We start from the raw sequence: 20,902 nt of genomic DNA, 5'->3' as shown, positions 1-20,902 counted from the left end.
GCTGACATCCGGGGACTATGGAAGACACAGTCCCCGAAAGTAGGGGAAAGGTCATGGAGCCGCGGAACCCCAGACTTTGGCCTTTGCCCACTGCGACTGGAAAAGCACAAAACATGCGAGATAACGGTCTTCCCGCCCCTCCCCCTAGTCTGCCCCGCTGTCATTGGCCCTTAACTCTGTCCGTCCTGCCTGTTGCCCAATCAGCACCTTGGGGTGGGCTGGGAGAGCCCCGGGACTATTTCAGCATCTTTTGGGGAGTGGTGACAACCACAGAGAAGACGCAGCTGAGCCCGGGAGACTTGATGGCAGACTGAGCCTTCAGCTCGAGGCAGACGCAGGAGGTCTGGAGAAGGAGCTAGAGGGACTCATGGATGGGGACTTAGCTATTGGAAAGGTGAGACCTGCACGGGTCCCCAGGGGAGGGACGATTTATGCCAGGAACTCTCCCCAAGCTCCCAGAATTGGCAGGCACCTCACACCCCCTTGTACAGATGGGAAGACTGAGACCCAGAGGGAGAATACAATGACTAAGATTGTGTCTCTATTCCGGGCCGCTGCTGGACTTTATTCTGGGCTTCCCTGCCTTCCAGAAAAGGGTGTGTGTGTTGGGGGGGGACTCTTACAGGATGGGAATGCAAGAGGGGGCTAGCTTCATCTGCTGTCCATCCCCACGGGGCAGCTGTCTAGTGCTTTTTAAAGAAATTGGCTCCTAGGCCCAGGAGCCTCTGGGTTGGCCCCATAACAGATTTGGAGATTGAGGCTCCGCAGGCAGGAGGGGCAGGCCGACCTGGGGGCTACAGCTGGGACTGAAGCAGAGGGGAAGGTACCTCAGGTGGTGGCAGATGGGCAGTGGGCAGGAGAGGGGCTGCATGACCCTCACAGGTGTCCCCTCCTCGCCCCAGATGGCTTCCTCCACCAGTCCCATGGGCCCTATCGACAGCCTGGAACTCCTGGATCTACTGTTTGACCGGCAGGATGGCGTCCTGAGACACGTAGAGCTGGGAGAGGACTGGGGTCATGGGGAGGACCAGGTGATAACCCAATGCGTCGTCCCCACCCCCAGGTCAGAGCCAGGACTCCGCTCAGCTTTGTGCCTTTACCACACACACATGTGATTTTAGCAAAGCACGTTGTATAAACCCTTTCAGCGACCCTAAGGGCCAGATGACATCGCCTTCTTCTTAAAGGGGTGGAAAGCAAGGCCCAGACAGGAGTGGTAACTTGTCCTGGGTCACACAGTAGTTTGAAGTTGGCTCCAGACTTAAACTTGGGGCTTGTTCCTCGCTCGACAAGGTTTGATGTTGTTCCCGAGCTACACGATTGGGTTCAGGCTCCAGCCATGCCAATGGGCAACAAACATTAGCTCTTTCCATATTACAGAAAGGACACGTGAGGCCCAAAGAGGGTCAGCAGCTTGCCCAGAGACACAGCATTGCAAAGCATAGACCTCCTAATTCCCACCGGTGCCCTCTGTCCCAACAGGTCCTGCCAGGTGCGGACTCTGATGACTTCCTCAACTCCATCCTGGGTTCTGGAGATTCAGATTCCCCAACCTGGTCCCCCGCGGCCAGTGACAGTGGCATCTCAGAAGATCTGCCCTCTGACACCCAGGACACGCCTCCACACGGTGGGGTGCCTGCCACCCCTGCCGGCTGCCATAGTGTGGAGTCTGGCAAGGGGCCCTGCCCCTCCTACCATCCTGGCCCCACCTGCCCTGCCAGGCACCTCGGGCCAGTGGCCCCAAGGCTTGAGACTTCTGTTGCCATAGACCTGGGTGAGTCCTGTGTCAGCTGACTATCCTTGCCTTGTCTCAGGCACTGAACGCACAAATCCACCCTTTGAGATGGGCACTGGTGTGCTGTCATGGACCCATTTTCCAGATGGTTAAGAGATGAGTCAGAGCCGCAGAGCTGGGATGCAGTCTGCCTCAAGCATTGTGCTGGCAACCTCATTTTTTATACCTTCCATGCCTGGTTCATAGGAGACTCAGTGAAAGTTCGTGAGATTGTGGGATCCCAGGCCTTGGGGTGCTCCTACAGACCTGGGGAAAGGCCTGATGCAGAAGACTCCACCAAGAGGGCATCCTTTGTCTTTTGAGCCCCTCAATGGCGTGGGAGTACTTATTAGTCCCATTGGAGACTTGACAAAACTGAGGCTCAGAGAGGTTTACTCCCTTACCCAAGGTCACACAACTCCACCCAGTTGGGATTAGAAGCAAGGGCCCTCTGACTCGGAAGACTGTGCTCTCCAGAGCAGCTCACCTATGGGGTGCCAGGTAGCTGGTGGGAGGGAACTGCGGGTGAATCAGAACTGGTCCCTGCCCCCAGGAGGAGATAAGGCCAGGCCAGCTGCAGATCCAGCCCCTAATCCTGAGTGATAACAGCCACTCCCTCTTGGGCTGGCCGTGGGTTCCTAACAACGTCCTGATGAACTGGGGTCCCCATCTTATGGCAGAGGGGAGACTGAGCCACCTGGTCTTGGAGTCCCAAGCCAGGCAACAAATGCCTAGCACATTAGGGTCGATGCTGTAGCTTTGCTGGAGGAGGCAGGTAGGACCTGGGAGCTCGAGGCCCCTTGCCTGACCCCCACCCCTGTCTCCATCCTCATGTGCCCTGTTAGAAATGTGGAGCCCAGGCGTCTATGCTGAGGAGCAGACCGACCTGGCTGACTCGCCCTCACGCTACAACCTCACAGTCAAGGACCTCCTCCTCTCCAGCAGCAGCGGGGACCTGGTGAGCAGCCCCCACCTGCCCCCTGGAGCATCAGAGCTGGGAGGGGCACTGGGCTCATGGGGCCCCAATACACCCATTTTGAAGACTGGAAGACAGTCACAGACAGGAATTGGTATTGGTCCCAGGTCTTTTAATTCAAAGCAACCGTGAAAATTGAGGCTATTATCTTAATTTCACATATGATTAAGTGGGCACAGAGAGGTTTAGTAATTTGCCTTAAATCACACAGCTGCTGCAGGCCCACTTCCTGAGCTGACCTATTGGGTCTATTGTGCCCTTTGTATGCTTACCTTGGGCTATCTTATCTTGCCCTGAGCTTCCGCTATGGGCAAACCAGGCCTGAGAACCCAGTTAGTACCCTGCTCCCTTTCACAGATGAGAAAACCAGTCCCCAGAGAGGTTAAGCCACAGACACAAAGTCACACAGCAAGCATGTGGCCAAGTCAGGATTTGATCTCCTGATGCCTAAAGTTGTCCTGACAACCTCTAAAAAAGACCAGAACATCCCTCTTGACTTGAGAGACCTGCAGTGAGCATCAGCTATGTGCTCAGTCTATGGGGACCTCATGGTCAAGAGGGGACAATGACTGCTTAGGGAGAGAGGCTAGAAGGGCATTGCAGGTCCAGGAAAGCTTCCTGGAGGAGATAGAACTTCAGCAGGTCTTGAAGGATAGGAAAGACAAATGACTACTTTGGAAATGCTAACTGGATTTTGTAAAAATATCAAGTTTAATATCATTGTTTTGTGGAAGTGGGAGGCAATAGGGGAAGAAGGCCTCCCACTTCCACAAAACAATGATATTAATCTTCCCATATTGCAGATGAACACACTGAGGCTTGAGCCCTGAAGAGAAAATGGTTGGACTGATCAATGGCCTGGAATTCCAGGAACTGGAATTTTATTCGATAGATAGCAGGCTGCCCCAATCTCTACCTTTATTCCTGAGTCATGGTGTGACATTCCTAGAACTTGGCTGTCTGATGACACGCTTCTTTCATTTTCAGTGTTTCTATTTCGTGATTTAAATTTAGTTTGAAAATTTTTTGAATAGTCAAATGCATGCACACAGTCCAAATTCCAAAGGTACAAACAGGTACACGGGGAGAACCACCTCTCACTCTCTTTTCCCAGAGGCTCACTTATCCTACACCCTGTTTGTTGGATTTTCCTTTTCCTGTTGCAGACAAGAGCTGCAAGGAATGCTCAGAGCGCGGAGCAGTGCGTAGCCTGTAGTAGATGCTAAACACATAACTGTCAAATGACTATTTGTGAAACAAACAAAAAACCACACTTGTATCTGTAAGATGAATTCCTGGAAACGGAATGGCTGGGTCAGAGGGCTGTGGGCTGGTTGTTTGGTGCCCTAGTGCCAGTGTGGACCCTACAGCGACTGGATCAATTGTTTCTCCATGCCTTTTATTTCTCAGAGGTAGTCACTGTCTCTGCCCCCAAAACAGTTCTCCTGGTTTCCCCACAGCAGCAACATCACCTGGCAGCCCCCCACCTGTTGCGACCTGGGACTGGGCACTGCCAGGAGCTGGTGCTGACGGAGGATGAGAAGAAGCTACTAGCCAAAGAAGGCATCACTCTGCCCACTCAGCTGCCCCTTACCAAGGTGAGTCCATGGGACCCCTGGCTCTGGGCCTCACCCCACTTCCTGCAGCAACATGCCCACGAGTCTCACCTTTGTGTGCATGTGTGTGTGTGTGTGTGTGTGTGTGCACACTCAGTCATGTCCAACTCTTTGCGACCCTATGGATGGTAGCTCACCAGTTTCCTTTGTCCATGGCGTTCTTCAGGCAAGAATATTGGAGTGGGTTGCCACTGCATACTCCAGGGGATCTTCCCGACCCAGGGGTCGAACTCATGTCTCTTGCATTTCCTGCATTGGCAGGTGGATTCTTTACTTCTGTACCACCTGGGAAGCCTGAATCTCACCTTTATGTCTCCCTAACTGGTGGCTCAGATGGTAAAGAATCCGCCTGCAATGCTGGAGACCTAGGTTCGATCCCTGTGTTGGGAAGATCCCCTGAAGGAAGGCATGGCCATCCACTCCAGTATTCTTGCCTGGAGAATTCCCATGGACAGAGGAATCTGGTGGGCTACAGTTGGTGGGGTCACAAAGAGTCGGACACGACTAGTGACTAAGCACAGCACATGTAACTAGAGTGTTAGGATGTGTCTGTCACCAGAACCAGAAAATTCATCATCAGAGCCAACACAGTGGGGGCTTTCTAGCTGGCCGGGGCCTCCACTCAGCCTGTTCACTCAGTATCAATACCTGAGTTTGCCTTTTCCAGTTGAAAGACTTCTCTTAGTGATAACTGGCCTGGGAAAAGGCGCCAATCCCACACATGGCCAGATGGTGGCGCGACTGCACCAGTGCACAAAATCTAGTTGTTAATCATGGAACTGGGACTGGGAGCAGAAAGACCGTCAGGAAACCAGGACCATTCCCATCCCCCCACCCCTCCCCACCCCCACAACCACTAGAGACTCTGAGGGAATTTGAGGACAGAAAATCTGGCCTTCAAGCCATGAAGGGTCTGCCCTCAAGTCCCTGAGTCTGGCTCCCTTGGGAGGATACTGGGGGTGAAACTGTGGGCTCTGGACAAGAGAGTGAACCCTTCAGACTAACTCAGTCTCCTCCCCATGTCACTCTGCAGTATGAGGAGCGAATGCTGAAAAAGATCCGCCGGAAAATCCGAAACAAACAGTCAGCTCAAGAAAGCCGGAAAAAGAAGAAGGAATACATTGATGGCCTGGAGACTCGGTAAGGCTGGGGACCCAGGACCCCACACTCGAGGTGAAGGGGGTGGGGACTGAGGCCTGAGAGAGGCATGCAGTGGAGCAAAGGTCACAATCTGTGCGCGTGCGCGCGTGTGTGTGTGTGTGTGTGTGTGTGTGTTCAGTTGCTCAGTGATGTTCGACTACATGGACTGCAACCTGCCAAGCTCCTCTGTCCATGGGATTCTCCAGGCAAGAATACTGGACTGGGTAGCCATTTCCTTCTCCAAGGGATCTTCCCAACCCAGGGATCAAGCCCACGTCTTCTGAGTCTCCTGCGTTGGCAAGTGGATTCTTTACCACTGTGCCACATGGGAGCGACTGTTTTGTCTGTGAATTACAAGGATGGAAAAATGCCTAGAGGTGGCACAGGGCTCAATTTTGAGGCCCCTAATCCCCTAGAACAGGGGTCCCCAATTCCTGGGCCATGGACTGGTACCAATCCATGGCCTGTCAGGAACCAGGCCGCACAGCAGGAGGTGAGCAGCAGGCAAGGGAGCAACAGTGTTTACAGCCGCTCCCCCCAACTCATATTACCGCCTTAGCCCCACCTCCTGTGAGATCAGCAGCAGCACTAGATTCTCCTGGAAGCACAGACCCTAACCCTAATTTCCAGAAAATAGAAATAAAGTGAAAATTAAATGTAATGTGCTTGAATCATCCTAAGACTATCCCCTCCACACCCCGGATTCATGGAAGAACTGTCTTCCTTGAAACCAGTCCCAGGTGCCAAAAAGGTTGGGGACCACTGCCCTAGATGATGCTATGCCAAGAAGGGAGGTTATGTCCTGGCTCTTTGCCTGTAGGTGGGACATTTACTTCCCTTGTCTGAGCCTCTCTGGTCCTCAGAGCTGTCATGGCTTCCTTCCAGGGAGTAGAAGGAAGGAGGAACTTCCTCAACTTAAGAACTGTGCACTCTCAGTTCAGTTCAGTCGCTCAGTCATGTCCGATTCTTTGTGACCCCACGGACTGCAGCACACCAGGCTTTCCTGTCCGTCACCAACTCCCGGAGCTTGCTCAAACTCATGTCCATTGAGTCGGTGATGCCATCCAACCATCTCATCCGTCATCCCCTTCTCCTCCTCCCGTCAATCTTTCCCAGCATCAGGGTCTTTTCCAATGAATCAGTTCTTCACATCAGGTGGCCAAAGTATTAGAATTTCAGCTTCAGGATCATTTTTCCAATGAATCTTCAGGACTGATTTCCTTTAGGATTGACTGGTTTGATCTCCTTGCAGTCCAGGGGATTCTCAAGAGTCTTCTCCAACACCACAGTTCAAAAGCATCGGTTCTTTGGCACTCAGCTTTCTTTATAGTTCAACTCTCACATCCATACATGACTACTGGAAAAACCATAGCTTTGACTAGATGGAGCCTTTGTTGGCAAAGTAATGTCTCTGATTTTTAATATGCTGTCTAGTTTGGTCATAGCTTTTCTTACAAGAAGCAAGCTTCTTTTAATTTCATGGCTGCAGTCACCATCTGTAGTGATTTTGGAGCCCCAGAAAATAAAGTCTGTCGCTGTCTCCATTTTTTCTAATCCCTGTGCACTCTAAGCCCATCCAATCACCTCTCTAAAGTCATACAGGATACTGAGAGGCAGGGTCCTCATTGTTCTTTAATGTGGTGGTGTTGTTCAGTCGCTCAGTCATGTCTGACTCTTTGTGACCCCATGGTCTGTAGCACGCCAGGTTTCCCTGCCCTTTGCCTTCTCCTGGAGCTTGCTCAAACTCATGTCCATTTAGTCAGTGATGCCATCCAACCATCTCATCCCCCGTCATCCGCTTCTCCTCCCACCCTCAATCTTTCCCAGCATCAGGGTAGGAAACATAAAAACTTAGTTCACTCACTTTTTAAACCAAAAGTGATTTTAGTAAATGTTACAGGTCTATCTGCGTTTTCTATTTCTTCCCTAGTCAATTTTGGGATGTGTTATTCTAAGACTCTGATGCTGGGAGGGATTGGGGGCAGGAGGAGAAGGGGACAACAGAGGATGAGATGGCTGGATGGCATCACTGACTCGATGGACGTGAGTCTGAGTGAACTCTGGGAGTTGGTGATGGACAGGGAGGCCTGGTGTGCTTCGATTCATGGGGACGCAAAGAGTTGGACACGACTGAGTGACTGAACTGAACTGATTCTTCTGGAAAGTTGTCCATTTCAAATTTATCGACATAAGATAGTTCATAGTTCTCTCCCATTATTTTTTTAAGCTTTGAATCATCTGTAGCTGGGACCTTAGTAATAACTCATGTTGTGTATTTGCACCTTCGCTTGTTTTTTATCTTGAGCAATCTTGCCAGAACTTTGTTTTACTTATTGTTTTCAAAGAATGAATTTCTGACTTTTCCTCCCACTCAATTGTGTTTCTGTGTACTAGTTCCTTTATTTCTACTCTTAGCTTTATTGTGTCTTTCATTTTTTTTTTTTAAGTGAGTTTATTCTGTTGTTCTTTTGCTGATTTTTAAATGTGTATGTTCAGCTGCAGGCTTCCCCGGTGGCTCAGACTGTAAAGAATCTGTCTGCAATGCAGGAGACCTGGGTTTGATCCCTGGGTGGGGAAGATCTCCTGGAGGAGGGCACGGCAACCCACTCCAGTATTCTTGCCTGGAGCACCCCCATGGACAGAGAAGCCTGGCGGGCTACAGTCCATGGGGTCACAAAGAGTTGGACACGATTGAGCGACTAGGCACTGCACATGTTCAGCTGCTTAAACTGTAATAAGGTTATGCGTTTTCTCCTCAGCACTTCTTTAGCTGCATCTCACACATCTTGATTTGGATGTTGTCGTTACCTGATTCCTAGGTCTTCCCTACTTTTCACTGTGGATTCTTCTTTATCCCATGAGTTATTTAGGAGGGCCTTTTAGTGGGGGAATTTATCCTCTTCCCTGGATACTAACATACCCTCATGCCATGATTTGAATGTTTTATTTTTTTATGTCGGCTGTGCGAGTCTTCATTGCTGTGCATGGTCTTTCTCTAGTTGCAGGAAGCGGGGGCTACTCTCTGGTTGTGATGTGCAGGCTTCTCATTGCGATGGCTTCTCTTTCTTCTTTTTTTAAAATGTTTATTTAGCTGTGTGAGTTCCTAGTTGTAGCCTGTGGGATCCAGTTCCTCGACCAGGGATCAAACTTGGGCCCCTTGCATTGGGAGCATGTGAAGTCCTAGCCACTGGACCACCAGGGAACTCCTGAGGTGGCTTCTCTTGTGGCAGAGCTTGGGCTCTAGGTTCTTGGGCTTCATCAGTTGCAGCTCATGGATCTGCAGGGGTGACAGGCATATTCTGAATGTCACTGTGATGTTGCATTTGCAGGATGTCAGCTTGTACCGCCCAGAATCAGGAACTTCAGAGGAAGGTCTTGCATCTCGAAAAGCAGAACCTGTGAGTCTTGGTGTGACTGGGACTGAGGACGGGGGGAAGCTGACCCTGGAGTCTCTTGCAGGAGAGGTGGACAAGGGGGGACAGGCTGTGTGATAGCAGGGCAGAGCAGAAGGTGAGGATTCCACCCAGAGAGGGGGCAGGCTGCATAGAAGAGGGGATTTAGACTTGGGCCCTTGAAGGATGTATAAGAGTTCCATAGAGGGAAGGAAGGAAATGGTATATGAATGGCCAAAGGCTAGGAGTATGGTGTGTTGGAGAACTGCAGGTGATTCCATCTATGGGGTACATGTACTAATTCAGTTTTTATTAGCATCTACTCAGTGCCAGGCATAGTTCTGGGTACAGATACCTCAATAGTGAGCAAAACAGATACAGTCCCTCCACTTAAAAGACTCATACTCTAGTGAGAAACATACTCAAGACAAACAAAACTGTGTAAAAGATCATTCAAACAGTGATAGCCACTTGGAAGAAAAATAAACTAGGGGGAAGGGGCTGGGGGGGGCGCTATTTTAGGCAGGGAAGTCAGATAAGCTGCCATTTGAGATGAGATCCAACAGATAAGAAAGAAGATAAGAAAGAAGATAAGAAAGATAAGAAAGAAGCAGCTACAAAAAGACCTGTGGGGGGGGGGGGGGAACAGTGTCCTTGGTACAGAGGGCACAGCCAATGCAAAGGTCCTAGGGCAGGAATACTTGTATGTAGGAGAAACAATAAGGGGACTGTGTGGCTGGAGCAGTGTGAGTGAGGGGCAGAGTCAGGGGAGAGGAGAGAGGGAGGCAGGTCATGCAGGGCCTTGTGGGCAACAATGAAGACTCAGGCTTTTACCCCAAGGGAGGTGGGAACCTGGAGGGCTGGGGGTTGAATCACATTTGAAAAGTATGGAGCGTGAACCCTAGAGGGGGCACAAGAGGCTTGAGGGGACCAGAGGTGGGGGCTGGTGTCCAGGTGAGTGATGATGGCAACCTGGATGGAGGAGGCTGGGTGTCAGAAAAGCGGGTGAGATGTTCAGTGGAGATTTATTGAGGGAGCTTCTGGGACTTTTAATTAGCAGTAGGGCCTTGAGGGGTGGATAGGATTCAGACCTCAGCCAGGCTGGGAGATAACAGAAATGGACAGGGAGCCAGGTGAAGGCCATACAGGGCTCAGCCAAGGCTTCCCATTTCCACTAAGGTCTCTCTTGGAACAGCTGAAGAAACTCCAGGCCATTGTGGTCCAGTCTACCAGCAAATCGGCACAGACGGGCACTTGCATAGCAGTGAGTCCTGATCCCCAGCTCTGAGTGGGAGGGTGTCCTCAACCTTGGCAGAGGGGCCTGTGGGGGAGGAGAGCATGAGTAGGAGCAGAGCCCTGAGCGCCGGGTCAGCACGATCTAGTCTTCTGGGCCTCTGTTTTCCTGCTTAAGCGTGCTCAGGGATTGTGGAGGGATGGGGTGACCCCGCCCACATCTCCACCAGGTCCTGCTCTTCTCCTTCGCCCTCATCGTCCTCCCCTCCATCAGCCCTTTCGCCTCCAACAGAGCCGAGAGCCCCGGAGACTTCGCACCTGTGCGAGGTAGGTGGACTCGGATTTGCTCTTCCTTCAAAACCCCTCTGGGGCACATTCTGCTTGGCTCCCCAGTCCCCACTGGGGGAGGGGAAGGTGCCCCTTTGCAAGTGCTCCCTGGGGCTGGGGGCTAAGGAAAGAAGGGAACCGGCCCTCAGGCCATCCCTCATGACCCTCCCCCACCCCTTGCTCAGTTTTCTCCAGAACTCTACACAACGACGCGGCATCCCGGGTGGCTCCCGACACTGCACCAGGCTCCGAGGCCCCCGGACCCGGGCCCAACACTGGTGCACTTCAGGAAAGGTCTCCAGGCAGCCCTCCGGGGGAATGGGAATCCCAGGACACACGTGCTCTGGACAACTCGACAGAGGATCTGGACAACTCAACTCTGGTCCAGGGCAACTCTGTGAAGGAACTGGATCGGGCCACCCTACTGGACTGTGCCCCACCTGAGCCAGCAGTCAGCCCGGGCCACGTGGGGCTGGAGGCAGCAGGGGGGGAGCTGTGAACACCATGGGTCCCTGCCCCCTTGTCCACCCTGGCCCCTCTGCTCAGGGGTGCTTCAATAGGTGCTGTAGTGGACAGGGACAGGCATGGGGATCCAAGGTGAGAGAGGGAACCTGGAGAAGGTATTAGGATGGAGATGCACAGATACACAGCTACAGACCCAGGGATCCAGGTACACACTGAAACTGATTCTCAGACACAGACCATAAGGCCACAAAGTCTGAGAAATCTACATGCAGACCCAGGTGCGGAAGGAAACAGGGACACACGCACAGACTGATCCCTGACCTGGACAGATCGATACACACCAGGCCTCAATAACTACCCCCGCCCGCCGACCCTGGGGACTCCTCCCTGCCCCCTCGCACACAAGGAGGAGAAAGCAGCCAAGTCTGCAGGGACCCCGGCCCCAGAGCACGGGGTGAGCCCTAAACTTCGGCGCTGCCATGACCCACAAACTTTTCCTTTTTTTAAACTGCCATGATCCTTAATAAAGTATCTTGGCAGAACACGGCTGGCGTGGAGGTGGAGTATGGTGCGGGCTAATTAGTCTGGGGCTCCCCAACCCACAGAAGGAAGGACTGGGCCAGCCGAAGATAGAGGAGTGACGTGGGGGAGTCCCTGGACCCCGAGGCTGGAGCGGGAACGAGAGGGGCGAGGGTTGTCTTCAGGACCTTGGAGAGCGGCGGCTGATGGAGGGCCGGGTGCGCCAGGAGCGCGAGGTTCTGACGGCTCTGGCCCCGCCCCGGCCCAGACCCTTCAAGGGAGTCCGCGGAAGGCCTGGGGCAGCTGCTTTCCTGGGGGACTAGGCTGCCCACCCGGCTTGTCTTATGGATGAGGAGACTGAACCGTCGGGAATGAAGGGACTAGCCCAAGGTCACAGCTGGGAGCATGGACCCCAGCTGCACCCACGCTCTTCCTTTAAAGAGTCACACCCGGATCCCTGCCGGCTTTGTGCAGGTGTGGGGATGTGGGGTCGGGTGGGGGAATTTGCAATCGCGATTAGAAGATGTGGCCTCTCTCCTGGAGGGGCTCAAAGCCTAGTAGCATAGGGCACGGATTAAAGAATCACAGAAATAATATTTACAAATGGAGGACTCAAGGAATGTCAACAGCTGGTAAGGCCTTCCTTTACCGCCAGAGCTGGACTGTATGAATGTCCCAGCACACACACACACCAGGAGCCGCAGGCACCACACAGTCCTACCCCCAGGGATTGGACCCTGGGCAAGGTTGTGGATGGTAAACACAGACTCAAGATGCAAGAAATTCTGCTTTTATTGCATTGAAGGCTTTTCTGGAAGCCTGGAGGAAGTCAGGTGGACCCACTTGTCTCCCTCCAGCCACAAAGGCAGTGTGAGCCTCTGTTGTCTGTCCTGCCATGAAGTTTGGCTCCTAAATGGTGGCTGTGTGTCCCCTCCCTCCTAGAGGGGCTGTGAAGGCTGTGTGGGGATAGGCAGGGGCTGGGGAGTGTGAGGGTCCAGGGGGCAGACAGGCTTGATTCCTGTTTAGGCTGGAAATCAGGGAGGGCCTGGTCACGCCTCCCAAGAACACCCTGAGTCAGGGGCTGCAGACTGGGGGTGGAGCAGGTGTGGGGTTGTCAGCTCCAAGTTCAGGATCCGGGGCAGGGATGCTCCTTGCCAAGTTAAAGGGAGGTCCAGTGGACGGCAAGTCTGCCCCCGGGCCTGGAGCCCAGCTCTCAACACCCTGAGGTCTCCCCCAAAGGACAGAAATGAGTAACAAAGTGAGACCGGTAAGAAAAAAGAAAAAGAACCCACGGTTTCTATTTTAAAAAACCCCGCCCTCCCTGGGGCCCCTGGTCAGCTAGGCACCACCTCAGTTTTCACTCTTTTGGGAGGCCTGTGAGGGGAAGGGCTGTCCGGCCGCTCCCTTTTGGGGCTGGTGGGTCCAGAACCATTGTGCTGGGCGCAGGGCTCAGCTGTGGGTTCCTGCTTGGGGTTGGCAGGCACTGGGCTGTTGAGCTGGGGGGAGGCCTCCTCCTTGGGCTCCAGCTTGGGGGCAGGTGGGCGTGGCAGGGGCGGCAGTGCCCTCTCCACCATGTGGGGGCCGTCCCAGGCCGGGATCTCCAGGCCCAGGTGTTTCATGAGCCGCGTCATGACCTCATCAACATAACCGTGGATTCGCAGGTCTGCGTGGCGGTCCTGTGGAGGCGGGGACCAGTCAGGTGGAGGGGGAAGGCTTGAGGTGGGGTCCAGGGGTGATATCAGGGGTAGGCTCCCACACGTACGTGCTTGGTGGGCTGAAGGTTGACGATGACCAGGCGACCTCCACGTCGCTTGGTGGCGAGGGGAAGGTTCCCGCTGGGCCGGATTTGCAGGGAGGTGCCCAGTGTGATGGACAGGTCTGCATTCCTGGGGCCAGGAGGCAGGATTAGTCTAAGCCCCTTGGCAAGGGTCTCTGCAGCGCTCTTCCTGCCCCATGAGGCAGGGGCGTGTGGTGGCCAGCACATATACTCCCTGACCCTTGCTCAAACACCATGGCTTCACTGCTCTGCCAACACAACGGGGCCAGTCCTGGGAGACCTGCTCACACAGCACCCACCTCTGCTGGGGGCCCAGCCATGGCCTGCCTCTGATGCTTCCCTTCTTCTGGGCCACCCCCTAACCCTGTCGGCAGAAGTGGAGCTGCTGGTGGGGAGCAGGCCATCTATACTTGGACTCCTGGGTTCTGATCCTGGCTCAGTCACTTCTGGGCTGGGCAGCCTGGATGGAGGAGTCCAGTTGCTCCAGCCTCAGTTTCCTCCTCTGTGAAATGGGCCTGAGCAGCACCCACCCTGGGGTGTGGTAAGGATGGTATGTGAGGGCTCAGTACAAGAGCTATTACGAGCAAAGTGAGGCCCAGACAGGGTGCTGATCACTCCTCTCTGGAATCCTTTCCTGAGGTCCCTCGGGGCTGGAGCTAGCTGTGTTTCTGCCCCTCCCCCACCCACCCCACCCAGGACCCACTGGGGTCAGACCTGCTGGCTTCGTCGGCCAAGGTGAGGTCCCGGTCAGGCAGGGAATCCTCCCAATCCAGGATGGTATCTCTCAGCTCCCCCCTGTAGCGAGAGCAGGGGAGTCAGCAGGAGACTGGCTGCCCTCCCTGGGGTCCAGGGCATGGGGAAGGGTCACTCACCTGCAGGCCCGCAGCCCCCTGGACTTGGCCACGGTGCAGAGCCGGCCCGTGGGTTTCAGGCCCATGCTGCCCACCACGGTGTCCCGGACATACTGCCTGTGCCAAGGAGGAAAGGGTCGGCTCACTGCTGGTTCCCAGGCAGCCACCCTGCAGCCTACCTGGGCAGCTCCTGCTTTTTACACAGAGCTGTTTTCCTAGGAAAGTGCGGGAGCATAAGACCAGAATCTAAACATGAGGTGACAGCTGGCAAACCCAGCAGGGGTTGGGGATGGGGAAGCAGAGGGGGCCTTCCATGAAAAAGCTGGCCTGGGGACTTCCCTGGTAGGTTAGTGTTTAAGACTCTGTGGAGGGAACACGGTTTTGCCAACACCTTGATGTTGGACTTGTAGCTTCCAGACCCATAAGATTATGAATTTCTGTTGTTTTTAAGTTACTCAGGTTTGTGGTTGTTTTGGCAGCTGCAGGAAATGAACACACCTCCCAGGAGGAAGATACACTCCCAGATCCCACCTTGGGAGGGTCACACCCTTGACTCTAGACGCAGCAGGCTTAGCTCACCAGGACCTTTTGGGGAGCCTGACCTGGGTCATCCATGCCTTGTGTCCCGCCCCCTCCCACAGTGGCACTCACATCTTACACTTGACACATTCTTCTATAAACATGTTTCCGTGGAGCTCTGCCAGCTTGTCTCTGTGGGAGGAGAAGGAAGAGGCTCAGTGGAGAAGCAGGATCCCCAGATCCCCAGCCAGCCAAGATCCAGAGGGCTCAGGGCTGGAATCCTCCCAGGACCAGGAAGAGGGGATCCCGCCCAGCTCTCCAGGTGCTACTGAGAGACCTGACAGCTGAGCGCCAACCCTCCCTGGCTGCCTCGCTGAACTGCCCCAGGGGCCTGGAGAGGGACGGGCTGCCATCAATGTCCATTTTCTAGATAAGGAAACTGAGGCTCAGGGAGAGGGGTGGCCTGCTCAAGGCAGGGCAGGGGGCTGGACACTGGGGGCACCTGGGGAAGCCGGAGCGCACGTGCAGTCCGTCCACATTCTGGCTGACCAGGAAGTGCAGGAGGCCCACACGCTCCAGCTGGACCAGCGCCATGTGGGTCTTTGTGGGCTGGGCGTTCTCGAAGGTGGTGTCGAACGTGGGGGCCAGGCCCTGCTCCTCCATCGTCCAGACGCCATGGGGGCCCCTGCGGCAGCAGGTGGAAGAGACAGAGAGAATTTAGAGACCAAGGAGAGAGAGAACAGAAAAAGAGAGAAACAGGCAGAGAAAAAGTCAGAGAGATTGATATAGACAAAGGAGGTGAGGTAGGAAACAGGGAGAACATGGTACATAACAGGAGATATTAATTATTCAACTCGCCCAGCACTTACTGCTGCTGCACTTGGCATGGCCCTGCACTGGGGGATGCTGGGGCCCTAGTGCACCCAGGCCCTGCCCTCAGAGAGTCCATGGCCCTGCACTGGGTGATGCCGGGGCCCTAGTGCACCCAGGCCCTGCCCTCAAGGAGGTCTCCATCTTGTGAGGGAGAGATACAGGTGGATACAGACCCTCTGGCCCTCTGGGGGCCAGGGCAGAGGGAGCAACCCAGGGCTGGGCTGGTCCAGTGGAAGTGGTGAGGGCTCTTTGTGGGACTCGGGGAAGGCTTCCTGGAGGAGGTGGAGCTGTCTCTGAACAGAGAGGAAAGGGCAGGGCTGTTTAGACAGTCTGGGGGCTGCAGGGGCTGAGGTTAGAGAGCTGAACCAAGGCTGGGTTGGGAAAGGCTTTGATTTCCAGCCTGAAGTGCTTGGAACTCTGAAGTGTGGCAATGGGGAGCGATGGCAGGTTATGGAAGGGGGATGAGATTCACACCTTAGAGTTCTAACACTCCTCCAGACGAGGAATCTGCTCTTCTGCTATGAGAGTCTATCCTGGGGGCCCGAGAAGCCTCGGAAAGGGAATACAAGTGCAACAGGCCTGCCCATCTGGGTGGGGTTGCAAACTTCACACCTACAGGGGCCACTTGGAGGCCACAATTTTGAGACCCCTGCTTTTCAGCAATGAGACCCTTGTCTAACACAGGCTGCCCAAAGTAGAGGGAAGTTAGACATTATCTGGTCTCATACCCTCACTTGCAGTTTAGGAAACAGGTTTGGATGGTTTCTATGGTAATAATAGAACCCAATATTTAGCCATGCACAGTGGGCCTAGACAAAAGACTTATGTTTCCCAGCACCACTTACAACTAGGTACAGTCACATGACCCAGTTCTCACCAATGAAAGGCAATGTTGGGTGTGATATAAAAGGACTTGCTTTGAAGGAAGGGTCTTACACATCCCCAACACCCTAGGGGACTGACGGGTCACCCTAGACTCAGTGGGAGGGAGGGCAGCAGGATGGGCTTTGATGCCTGTTCATCTGGCGAGCTCACAGGGAAGGCTGTGGCAGCCTGGCAGGCCCTGCCTCAACTTCCCACCCTGCCCACCGACCTGAAGTCGGGGATGCCTGAGGCAGTGCTGATGCCTGCGCCTGTGTGGAACACCACACTGGAGGACTGCCAGATGAGCTGTGCCAGCTCCCACACCTTCTGCTCCAACTCCTCGGGGGGGTCGAAGACCTGTTGGGTGAGGGAGAGCAGCAGGGAGTGAAACAGAAGGGAGTGGGGCAGGTGCTGCGTCTCTTTAGTCGTGTCCGACTCTGTGCGACCCCATGGACCGCAGCCTGCCAGGCTCCTCTGTTCATAAACTCTCCAGACAAGAACACTGGAGGGGGCTGCCATTTCCTACAAGGATGACAGAGCCACAGTGAGGCAGGAAGTACATGCCCACCCCCCCCACCCCCCTCCGCCGCCACCTTAACGATTAATCGATTGGAGACTCATTCCCAGTGCTCCAAAGAAACTCTGAGGTGAGAACAGCAAGACAATTAAGGTAGGACACTGGGCCCTGCCCAGATCACATATTTCTCATTCTCAAAGTCAAGAGACCTCGCTGATCACATGTGGGCAGAAAGGCTCCTTGGAAGTCAAAGATGAATGATGCCAAAGGATAATCGACCCATGGGCCTTCATAGTAGAATCCATCTTGGCTAAGAGATGCACGTGCACACATGGGAGGAGCCTGAGATATACCAAACATGGACTCTGAACCAGGCAAATCAAAATGACTGGCCAAAGGAAATCCAGAAGAAATGCCCCATAAAAGTGATTTAAACTGCCACAAGAGCACAACTCGGGGACTCTCCCTGAGTCTGCCTGTGTGTCTATCCTTAGGTATTGTACTCTTTTTCTTCCTAATAAATACTCTACTTGCTTCCTCACTACTTTCTGTCTTTGTGGAAACTCTTTTCTGCAAAGCTGAAGGGCCAGGACCCTTGTCACTGACCACTAGTCTAGTGGTTAGGATCCAGTATTTTCACCACCTTGGCCCAGGCTCAATTTCTGGCTGGGAACTCAAGCCTCGCTTCAGTTCCCAGTTTTAGGCCGGTTTTAGGCCCAGGCCACTTGAGATCAATAAAATGTGACAAAAACTGATTAGAAGCAACTAGGTCCAAGATGGCGGAAGACAAGCCTTCCAGTAGACCTTGAGCCTCATTACATGCTCATTGTAATACACCAGCATGATAAATGGCACGACAGTTCAGAAGGCGAAAACATGGGTGGTGGCCCAATTCCTGGAATTCCCCACCCCTTCCCTGAAATAATTGGAATAATCCTCCCACTCACTAGCCTATGAAATTATCCAGCCCCTAAAAACTAACCACACCATATTTTAGAACCTCTCACCTGCTGAGATGGCCCACACCCTGTGTGTGGAGTGTTTCTCCCAAGGCTGTTCTCACCTTTTGAGACAGACTGCATTCTGTCTGTGCAGAGTGTTTCTCTCTAAATAAATCCACTTCTTACCTATCACTTTGGGGCTTCCCAAGTGGCACTAGTGGTAAAGAACCCATCTGCCAATGCAGGAGACCTAAGAGACACGGGTTCAATCCCTGGGTTGGGAAGATCCCCTGAAGAAGAAAATGGCAGTCAACTCTAGTATTCTTGCCTGGAGAATCCCATGGACAGAGGAGCCTGGCAGGCTATGGCCCACAGGGTCACAAAGGGTCAGAAACAACTGAAGCGACTTAACATGCATGCATGCACATATCTCTGTCTCGCACTGAATTCTTTCTGCAGTGAGAAATAAAGAAACTGAGCTTCATTAAGTCCTAAGACAAGGGTGTGATCTCAACTGAACCATGGGTTCAAATCCCACTCCAAGTTCATGGTTTCAGGAGAAGTTACAACATGTCCCACAGTGGGCAAGCCCACAAGCCACAGACTGCCTTGCCCAGGAGGAGGGGAATGGGTGGGAAAAGGCAGCTTGTTATCACATCCTTTCTCTGCCCACAGCCCTCCAGGGCTCCCACCTCTCTCGATGGAAAAACCCAAGTCCCCACCAAGTCCCACAAGGCCCTGCAGTACCTGCCCCATTCCTGCTCTCCCCTCCTCCCTCTCTCCCCTTCATTCACTCCACACAGGCCTCCTTTATGTTCCTCCAACACACTAGGCACAGTTCAGCCTCAGGGCTTTGCAGAGGCAAAGCCCTCCACCTGGAATGTCCTTTGCCCAGACACCTACATGACTTCCCTTGCACTTCCTCTCCATCTTGGCTCAAAAGCTATCTCATTTGCACACTCATGTTCACAGTAGCATTATTCACAGGAGCTAAATATGGGAGCAACCCCAGTGTCAATTAACAGATGAATGGATACTAACAAATGTGGTCTACATGTACAATCAAACCAGTCAATCCTAAAGGAACTCAACCCTTAATATTCATTGGAAGGACTGATTCTGAAGCTGAAGCTCCAATACTTGGCCACCTGATGCGAAGAGCCAACTCATTAGAAAAGACCCTGATGCTGGGAAAGACTGAAGGCAGGAGGAGAAGGGGATGACAAAGGACGAGATGGTTGGATGGCATCACCAACTCAATGGCCATGAGTTTGAGCAAACTCCAAGAGATAGTGAAGGACAGGGAAGGCTGGCGTGCTGCAGTCCATGGGGTCCCAAAGAGTTGGACATGACTGAGTGACTGAAGAACAGCAACACATACAATGGAATATTATTCAGCCTTAAGAAGGAAGAAAATTTGGACACATTATTCAATACACATGAAACCTGAGGACATCACACGCTCAGAGAAATCAGACAGACACAAAAACACAAATACTGTGTGATTTCACTTATGTGAGGTCCCAAGAGGAGTCAGATACAAAGAGAAAGTAGATGGTGGGCCTGGGGCTGGGAGAGGAGATGGAGAGTCACTGTTTAATGGGGACAGAGTTTTAGTTCGGGAAGAGGAGAAAGTTCTGTAAATGGATGGTGATGACGGTTGCATAACATTAAATGTATTTCATACTGCTGAGTTATCTTAGTGGTGGCTATTACCAGCCACCTAGTTTGCAATGCAGCCCCCAGCTCTCATCATCCGCTTTACCTTTCTGCCTAGCGCTGACCACTATCTGACTGACTCCTTACATTTATTTGCTGCTCATCTGTCTCCCAGCTGGAACGAGGGGGCTTGGCCTGTCTGGTTCCCCATGTGGTCCCAGGGTGAACGTAGGTACTTAATAAATGTTTGTGGGATAAAGTGAAAAAACTGGCAAGAGAGAAGAGTGGGGCTTCACACCATCTGAGAGCTCGTGAATGACTGACTCAGAAGGAACGGACCAACCTTTGTGGGAGGGGGCAAGCTTCTCTCCAGTTTACAGGAGGGAAAGAGACCCAGAACGAAGGGATCCCGCCAAGGTCTCAGTGCATGGCGGGGACTTCTCTCAACGAGGTTGGAGGGCTCTGATTTCCATCCTCCAGGTTCCTCTTCAACTAAAAATCCTCACCAGCCTCAGAATAGTGTCAGGTCCTCAACTTGGCACGTGAGGCCCATCCTGCCCCAATTATGGAAACCTCTCTGCCCAAATCTGCCCTCCAAGTTTGTTTATTGCCACCTCCCGCCTTTGCCCCGGTGCCTTCCTCCTGGAACTACAAGCCTTGTTCCCCCATCAGAACTTCAGGACTTCTCGAAGTGGGTCCTATCCTCCGTCCCCTGCCGGACCGACCCGGAGCTGGGCGTGGTCGCATCCCCAGGCGCACTGGGTCGTCACTTCCCGCCCCCTCCTCACTGGGAAGTCCCTCCCATTGTCTAGCCTCAGTGTCTCCTGATATTCCCACAATGCTCCACTGCCAGCCGGTCCCGCCCAGCCCACGGCCTTGACGGCTGCCGTCGGGACCCCCAGCCGTGCTCACCTCGGGTAGACCGCACTTGCCCTTGTCCGCATACGGCGAAAGCCCCGCCGCGTAATTCACCGACATCCTCACTGCACCAACGGGAACAATAAAGTTTAACTTGTTGCGGCCGCTTCCGCCGGAAATAGGGTGGGACGAGGAAGAAGGAGGAGCCGTGTTCTCATATTTCGCACCCGGCCGCTCCTCGCAAGGCGCATGCGCCATGCACTGTCGCCGCAGTCGCCATATTAACTGCTGGCAATGGCCTGGCGGGTTCTTATACACTGGTCATATGGGGTGGGGGCCTGGGAAAGGGTTGTTCAATGACCCGGGCTGGATACTAGGGGACTGCCCACGTGAAAGTTCTCCAGTCACCTGTAAAATGAAGGGCGCAAGCGATCGGTTCCCTCTTTCCCCTTTTGAAAACGAGTAAACTGACGCCCACTTACCTCCCTGCGTCCCCCAATCCCAGGACAGAGCCTGAGAGAGGAAACCCAAACTCTTGCTTCCAATCCAAGGTTCTTCCCCCTGCATATTTCAGAAGTTTATAAATATACAAATTCAGGGT

The 20,902-nt window shown here is 53.4% G+C and overlaps 2 protein-coding genes across 9 annotated transcripts; one reads left to right on the top strand and one right to left on the bottom strand.

Moving 5' to 3' along the window:
- The first annotated feature begins 252 nt into the window (after positions 1-252).
- On the top strand, positions 253-11,467 carry CREB3L3 (cAMP responsive element binding protein 3 like 3). Of its 5 annotated transcripts, none has more exons than XM_086410120.1 (10): positions 253-394; positions 903-1,031; positions 1,483-1,774; positions 2,620-2,732; positions 4,214-4,348; positions 5,400-5,506; positions 8,836-8,904; positions 10,078-10,162; positions 10,362-10,458; positions 10,644-11,467. In XM_086410120.1, exons 1-10 carry the CDS (start codon positions 368-370, stop codon positions 10,955-10,957), a joined length of 1,368 nt encoding a protein of 455 aa, XP_086266246.1. In that variant the 5' UTR covers positions 253-367; the 3' UTR covers positions 10,958-11,467. The 5 variants fall into 5 exon arrangements, with proteins under 5 accessions (XP_086266246.1, XP_086266247.1, XP_086266245.1 ...); XM_086410121.1 differs by having other exon boundaries at positions 4,211-4,348; positions 10,406-10,458; XM_086410119.1 differs by having other exon boundaries at positions 4,211-4,348.
- A 749-nt stretch (positions 11,468-12,216) lies between these two features.
- On the bottom strand, positions 12,217-20,430 carry SIRT6 (sirtuin 6). Of its 4 annotated transcripts, none has more exons than XR_015166840.1 (8): positions 20,356-20,430; positions 16,556-16,683; positions 15,092-15,274; positions 14,722-14,781; positions 14,092-14,187; positions 13,934-14,014; positions 13,205-13,462; positions 12,217-13,118 (listed from the first exon to the last, which is right to left on the bottom strand). XR_015166840.1 is itself a non-coding variant. In XM_086410125.1 (8 exons), exons 1-8 carry the CDS (start codon positions 20,419-20,421, stop codon positions 12,777-12,779), a joined length of 1,080 nt encoding a protein of 359 aa, XP_086266251.1. In that variant the 5' UTR covers positions 20,422-20,430; the 3' UTR covers positions 12,217-12,776. The 4 variants fall into 4 exon arrangements, 2 of the variants coding, with proteins under 2 accessions (XP_086266251.1, XP_086266252.1); XM_086410125.1 differs by having other exon boundaries at positions 13,205-13,328; XR_015166841.1 differs by lacking the exon at positions 16,556-16,683.
- Between the last annotated feature and the right edge of the window lie 472 nt (positions 20,431-20,902).

This window comes from Bos grunniens, chromosome 7, assembly GCF_055505025.1.
Source record: "Bos grunniens cultivar Pamir isolate PY7600 chromosome 7, Bosgru_T2T1.0, whole genome shotgun sequence".
Taxonomy (NCBI): Eukaryota; Metazoa; Chordata; class Mammalia; order Artiodactyla; family Bovidae; genus Bos; species Bos grunniens.
The sequence above is the reverse complement of the archived record's forward strand: the minus strand, read 5'-3'. Positions and strand labels throughout refer to the sequence as shown.